We start from the raw sequence: 7,646 nt of genomic DNA on the forward strand, positions 1-7,646 counted from the left end.
GAAAGATGTTGACAAATTGGAAAGAGTTCAGAGAAAAACAAAGAGAAATTAGAAAATGTGTTTCAAGGAGTTCAAACTATTTAGCTTAACAAAGAGAGGGTGAAGCGGTGACTTGCTATCAATCTCTATTCAGGGAACAAGTATTTAATAATGGGCTCCTCAGTCTAGCAGATAAAGGTGTAATACGATCCAATGGCTGGAAGTTGAAGCTTGACAAATTCAGATTGGAAAAAAGGTGTAAAATTGTAAAATTTGAGCTTGGAAAAGAGGAGACTAAGGGGCGATATGATAGAGGTATATAAAATCATGAGTGATGTGGGGAAAGTAGATAAGGAAAAGTTATTTACTAGTTCCCATAATATAAGAACTAGGGGCCACAAAATAAAATTAATAGGCAGCAAGTTTAAAACAAATAAAAGGAAGTTCTTCACACAGTGCACAATCAACTTGTGGAACTCCTTGCCTGAGGAGGTTGTGAAGGCTAGGACTATAACAGTGTTTAAAAGAGAACTGGCTAAATTCATGGAGGTTAAGTCCATTAATGGCTATTAGCCAGGATGGGTAAGGAATGGTGTCCCTAGCCTCCATCTGTCAGAGGGTGGAGATGGATGGCAGGAGAGAGATCATTTGATCATTACCTGTTAGGATCACTCCTTCTGGGGCACCTAGCATTGGCCACTGTCAGTAGACAGGATACTGGTCTAGATGGACCTTTGGTCTGACCTAATATGGCCGTTCTTATGTAACATTGAAAGTAATTAACCATTGGAACAACTTTTCAAGGCTCATGCTGGATTCTCCATTACTTATCATTTTTAAATCAAGATTGGATTGTTTTTTCTAACATATCTTCTCTAGAATATATTTTGGAGAAGTTCTCTGGCCTGTGTTATACAGTAAGTCAGAGTAGATGATCACAATGTTCCCTTTGGGAACTGGAATCTATGAGTCTATGGAATCTGTGGTTTATGTTAAATTTTCTGATGGTGTTAACATGTTCCCATGGAACTGTTCTGTCAGAACATTTTTGACTGTTCTACTTCCAACACTTTAGAATGAAACATTTCATTTCAGTATCCCTTCAAAATCAAAAGAATTTGGTATTAATGAACATGTTGACTTAAAATGGCATTGAAACAATCATTTTAATGTCAATTTTTTTCAGTTTATCTATTTTAAAATTAAATCTTTATTTGAAAATAAAATATTTTTGTTTTGATTTGTTTTTGGAAAGAGAAAAAAATGTTCTGATTTTTTTTTAATGTCCAACCTAAATATATATTTTTTATTTTCCAAGAGAAAATTGAGATAGTTTGTCAAAACTGACATTTTCCCATGGACAATTTTTTATTTTAACTATTCCACATTTTCTGGTATTAAGATGTGCCGTGGAAAAAATATTAGCTTTCTCCTCCTAGCTCAATTGCATGTCTACCAAGAATGAGCTGCCCCTTATCATGAAACCTGGTTTTTCTTTGTTCTCTATTTTATGGTTTATTATGTTTTGGCAGATTGTGAAATCAATGGTGAAGGGAAATCAAACTAATGTGAAGGAATTTGTTCTGCTTGGCTTCTCTGGCTCTCAGTATTTACTGATCTCTCTCTTCCTGCTATTCTTGTTCACCTACCTCTTGATGGCCATGGGAAACATCTGTAAACAATGCCTACATAATGGGCTACTCCTGCTCCACTGAAGGAATAAATGTGGCTAGACACCTGAGGTCACTACATGGAGGGTATTTTGGTGCCTGAAGATGCACATAGACACATTGTCATCTAAGTCCCATTGAAATCAATGGGAGCTAGGCATCTAAATAGCTTGAAGATCTGGGCCTCAATGGGATTTTCAAAAGTGCCAAAACATGAAAGCCATGTAACATCCAATGGGAGTTAAGCACCTCATATGTTCAGGCGCTTAGGTTTCCGTCTGCACCTTTATGTGCCTAAACACCTGGCCTACAAGATCAAAGTGTGAGTAGGCACCTCGTGGGCTGGCTGCTGTTTCTCCTGCAGAGGATGCCTGGTACACGAGGAGGGAATGACAGATACTTTGTGCTTTATTTTACTTTCCCGTGTTTCAAGACAGCAAAATACTTTCTAACTTGATTGAGTGAGGGGACACACCTCTTTCAAAAGTGGTAATGGCTTTTTGAGAATGGAATGAAGTGTCTACTAGGCTTCAGTTCAGGGCAAGTGAATGAGACATGGGCACCCGTAGTTCCTGATATCCCAGGTCAACTGGGTCAGATCCTCAGTGGATGTAAGTTAGAATTCCTCAGATGGAATAAAAACAGGTTTGCTAATTCACACAAGGTGAGGATCTGGTCCATGCAGTTTGACCAGGGTTGTATTTCCCCTCTGCACCTCTGAAATTCAGGCAGATGCTGTGTTCACATAGGACAGTTCAATGCCAGTTCAAATCTGGAATAACTCTCCTGAAGTCAGTGGAGTTATACCTGTGTAAGCCCAGTGTCAGTGAGTGGATGATCAGGGGAAGAGACACTGGTTTTTGGCCCACTGGAGTCAATGGACCTGATTCTTCCTCTTATTCACCCCAGTGTAAATCTGGAGTAACTCCACTGCAGTCAGTTTGGCTGAGTCCCCTCTTACCCATTCCAGAGTGAATCGCCCCGTCTGTGTCTCAGTTTCCCCATCTGTAAAATGGGGATAGTGACCCTGACCTCCTTGGTAAAGTTTTCTGAGAGCTACTGATTTTAATCCCATAATAAGAGCTAAGTGTTTTTCTATTGGTTGGCTGCCTAAAGAATCTTTCCCACTGTGCTTTGTTATTCTTCTCGGGACTGGATCCACGAATCATGGATGGAGGTTTGAGAGGCAGCAAGAGCATGTAGAAATTGCTCAGAATTTAGTGCAGAGGAAATCTATGAAGGTAGCTGTGTGTGTTTACAAAACCCATGTGGGCATGTGGGAATTAGAGCCAGCTTCTCTGAAGATTGGCCCATAAGTTATTTGGTCAATGGCCCCTCAAGCAATTCCCTCTGTAGTTCTGAGAAAATCTGTGAATTTCTCTGAAGATTATGACCCAAGGTGGCCTTCTGAGCTGATGAAATAAGCCATCCTGAGTCGAACACTCTTTCATTGCCTGAATGGAACACATAAGAAGACAGTAGTATATAAAAGATAGATAGATAAATAGATGTCAGTGCCATAGAAGAGAGAGAGAGAGAGAAAGACAGCAGACAGTAGTATATAACGTATACATAGTTCATTTTCAATTATAAGTATATACTAAGATGTACTGATAATCTCTTAAGGATATTTGATGGTTGATTTCATTAGAGCAGGTTTTGTGCTTGAATCTTTTAAAAGTGTTCAAAAGGTGTGTGTCAGAGAAGCAGAATTATTGTCTGTTTTTAAAAAATAATAATTGTTGGTTTTTCTCTCCATGCTTAAGAGAGCACCGTTTTTCTACACTTGATGTGTTAGCAGTTATGTTTCATTCAGGATGCATCCACAGAACTGCCACCCACACAGTGAGTATTCTGAAAGGTCTTTGAGTATCTACCCAGAATGCTTAGCAGTTACACCAGTTTAAATGAAATCAGAATGTGGTGGTGGTGTTATTATTCCTAGCATTCAAAATAATACTAGTTTAGAGCAAATTGCACAAATCCCTCAGAAATTCAATGGATTTGGGTTTATAATTCCCTCAAGCAACTTAGAGCTTATGATTCTGCATTGCGCTCACTCTCCAGTTAAAAAACATGTTAGGCAATTTCACCTGTGTTTATAGTAGGTTCTGGTCAGTTTCTGTTTGCTGTCTTGCAGATTAATTGTAGTTTTGCAAACTATGCAGAGATACTTTACATCTTCCAAAATAAAACAATCTTCCCCCCTTTATGGTAACTTTAGAGGGGAAAGAAAGAAAGAAAGAAAGAAAGAAAGAAAGAAAGAAAGAAAGAAAGAAAGAAAGAAAGAAAGAAAGAAAGATTCTAGCCATTCTATCACCAATAGAATTATTTACTGCATTCATGTCAGTGACTCTTGTGGGAACACCCTGAAGACAGTGCAGTTTGCAGAGAGACTAATTAAACTGAAGAAAATGGGATCACACTTTATATTAGGGTTCCCTTTATAAGTCCTTTAGAAACATGCTTGGAAGCATCAAATTTTTATTGGTAAATGACGATAAACGTTGATTTCACCACACACCCAGAAAAATGACAAATATATTTCTATCCATAATCCAAATTAACAGGTAAAGAAGGAAAATGCTGCTTAAGGGTATTTGATTTGCTTATTTTGCCATGTGATCTTGACAGAGTTTCAGTTATAAATATTTAATGTTTTGAATCTCAACATTTACTGTCATTAAATAATTATTGTCTGACTCTGCTCCGTGGTCTGGTCCACATAATGAACTGCAACTGTGAACATTTAATTGATAAAAATGAAAATAAACACTTACAGGCGATAATATTGGGCAAATATGAAAATCTAAATCCATAAAAATAGAAAAGCAATGCTTTTAAAAATAAACATTGATATTTGCCATCAAAATTATGAGGAAAATGAATTCTTCCACGTCTATTGACAAAGTTTAATTGATTTTAAGCATGTAAAGACATAAGCATTATATGTTCCCAGAGTTATAAGCACATCAGTAGAAAGTTTCAGAAATGGTTATATATTGAGTTTATAAACACATTTGGAGTGGTTGCCCTAAATACAAATTGGTTAAGCATTTATTAAAACTTCAATTATTAATCCTTTTCAAACCTTAAATATGGAACCTTAATATAGAGAATACCCAGAATTAGAAGTGAATAGAGTCTGGAAATAAGGGGTACCATCATGGTTACCAGTGGTTCAGAGGAGGTATAAGTCAAATATGCACACATTATCATCAACAACAACAGAGGATTGTCCTTTAGATGTCCTTTAAGATGTCTCAAGGCAGACAGTCTGTTGATTCCTTCTTGGGCACCTGCATTGACCACTGTTAGAAGAGAGGATACTGGTCTAGGTAGACCTTTGATATGACCCGGCATGGCCGTTCTTATGTAAGTTATTTTTTCTGATGTTCTGGCTCTGTGGAGATAGTGTGTGCTAATAGCTTAGAACAGTGGTTCTCAAACTTTTCTTTTCATGGACTACCTGAAAATTGCGGAGGGTCTCAGTGGATCACTTAACGATCGCTCCAAATGTTCGTACCCTTAGCTAACTATTCTAAGGCACTTTGGATAAAAGCACTATATAAAAAAACCTTAATAATAATTAACATATTTTTTGTTCTACAAAAAAAAGCACACAACTCATATTTTAATATTAGTAATCATACCTTTTTAATGTGATGGATGTGCCTTTCCTCTGCTGCAGCAGCCCCCAGGTTGGGGCTGGGAAGGAGAGTCGTCTCTCCCTAGCAGCCTCCACCCTGGATTTGGGGAAAGTTGCCTCTCAGGCTGCCGCAGTCCTGAAGTCCCAAATTTGCCCCACCAGCTTGTCTCACCCCACTGCCCCTCCCACCTATCCCATATTCCCTCCAAGGCCACAACCTCACCTTTCATGTGCGTCTTCTCAAGGGTCTAGGCACCTAATTAGTGAAGCCACACCTTCACAGCTCCACTAATTAGATGGGCCTTCATTCTCTTCTGTGCAGCTGCTCAGGCGCTCACCTTAGAGGAAAACATCTGTGGACCACCTGAATGGAGCTCGCGGTCCACTAGTGGTCTGCAGACCACAGTTTGAAACCTCTGGCTTAGAAAAAGGAACCAGGAATCAGGATGCTTGGGTTCTGTTTTCCAGCTCTGGAAGTGGGATGGAATCTAAGGCTCGGAGGGCTAGGAGTCAGGACTCCTGGGTTCCATTCACAGCTCTAGAAAGGAAGTGGGGTCTCGTGGTTAGAGCAGAGGTCTGAGAGTGAGAAATCCAGAAGTCTGCGTCTGGCTTTGGGAGGTGAGTTAGGCCAGTTTTCCTAGCTCTGTGGGTGGAGCATAATCTAAGGCTGGGATTTTCAAAGGAAGTTAAGTGCCAATCTGCCATTGAAACTCTAGTTCTCAGAGATGACAACATACTCACATCTACTGAGAACTGAATATGCAATATTTCACATAAACTGTGTTCAGTATCCTGTAGGATACTGCTCTTTAATGTGAGATGGGGGGGGGTCTCATCAAGATAGGATACCTTTTTTCTAAGAGATAAGTTCTGGTTCAACCATTAGCTACTGGGCTTTGATGAATGGGATTATCCAACCTGTGTGATACAGGAGGTCAGACTGTATAATCTCGTTGGGCTTTAACAATATAATATATTCTCTCTCCCTCTCTCTCTCTCCATGACTTCTCAGTTTGGTTTCAACAATGAACTGCAATTAACCAAGTCACCTGGGTGTTTCTTTGTCTTACCTTTATGGTTTTTCTGTTTTAACAGGGAGAGCACCCAATGGTGAAGGGAAATCAAACCAATGTGAGGGAATTTATTCTGCTGGGGTTCCCTGGCTCTCGATATGTGCAGATCTCTCTCTTCCTGCTTTTCTTGTTCATATACCTCCTGACACTGATGGGAAACATCACCATCATCTCCTTAGTGGGGACTCACAGCCACCTGCATACCCCGATGTATTTCTTCCTCTGCAATCTCTCCTTCTTAGACATCTGGTTCACTACGGGGTACATTCCCAAAACTCTTGATCTCCTAGTGCCCCAAAGCAAAACCATCTCCTTCTCCAGTTGCCTCCTGCAGATGTACTTTGTCTTCTCCCTTGGCTGCACTGAATATCTACTTCTGGCTGTCATGGCCTATGATCACTATCTGGCCATATGCCACCCATTGCGCTATAGCTCCATCATGAACAGCACATTCTCCATTCAACTGGTTCTTGGATCATGGGCAAGTAGCTTCTTGACTATTTCTGTGCTGGCATTTCTGATCACCAGATTGTCCTTCTGCGACTCTACCATCATCAACCATTTTTTCTGTGATGTAGATTCTTGGATAGTGCTGTCCTGCACAGACACACGCCTCGTTGAGATGGTGTATATTACTATCTGCTTTATTGTCGTCCTTGGGTCCTGTGCCATCATCCTGGTCTCCTACATTTACATCATCTCCACTGTCCTGAGAATCCCATCTGCCCAAGCCTGGCAAAAGGCCTTTTCCACTTGCTCTGCCCATCTCACCGTTGTGGTTATATGGTACGGCTGCTCCGTCTTTCTGTATGTCAAGCCATCCAAACAGAACTCGCTGGAAATGAACAAAGTTGTCACCCTCTTGAACACTATCATGACACCATTGCTTAATCCTTTCATTTACACGTTAAGGAACAAAGACATTAAAGAAATCTTGAGAAAGGCATTCAGTAGGACATAGGGTGACCAGACAACAAGTGTGAAAAATCGGGACGGGGGTGGAGGGTAATAGGAATCTATATAAGAAAAAGACCCCCAAATCTGGACTGTCCCTATAAAATCTGGACATCTGGTCACCCTAGTCCAATGCCCTGGATATAATTGATTTAGGCAGGAAGTGAGGGGAAATCAAGTGGGAAATGTTGATATTTTGACATTTGTTTTCATTCTAAATCACAGCAGAAACAAGTATTTTCCAAATGTCTTTTGAAATGGAAATTGCAAAACAAACCCATTTCAAACCATTTGTTGTGGAGGAGGGGAATCAAAACTCCA

The 7,646-nt window shown here is 39.9% G+C and overlaps 1 protein-coding gene across 1 annotated transcript; it reads left to right on the plus strand.

The window, feature by feature from the left end:
* Nucleotides 1-6,405: 6,405 nt before the first annotated feature.
* Nucleotides 6,406-7,332, plus strand: LOC115637880 (olfactory receptor 287-like). The gene has a single exon (XM_030539479.1). It carries the CDS (start codon nt 6,406-6,408, stop codon nt 7,330-7,332), a length of 927 nt encoding a protein of 308 aa, XP_030395339.1.
* Nucleotides 7,333-7,646: the final 314 nt, after the last annotated feature.

This window comes from Gopherus evgoodei, chromosome 21 (assembly GCF_007399415.2).
Source record: "Gopherus evgoodei ecotype Sinaloan lineage chromosome 21, rGopEvg1_v1.p, whole genome shotgun sequence".
Lineage (NCBI taxonomy): Eukaryota > Metazoa > Chordata > Testudines > Testudinidae > Gopherus > Gopherus evgoodei.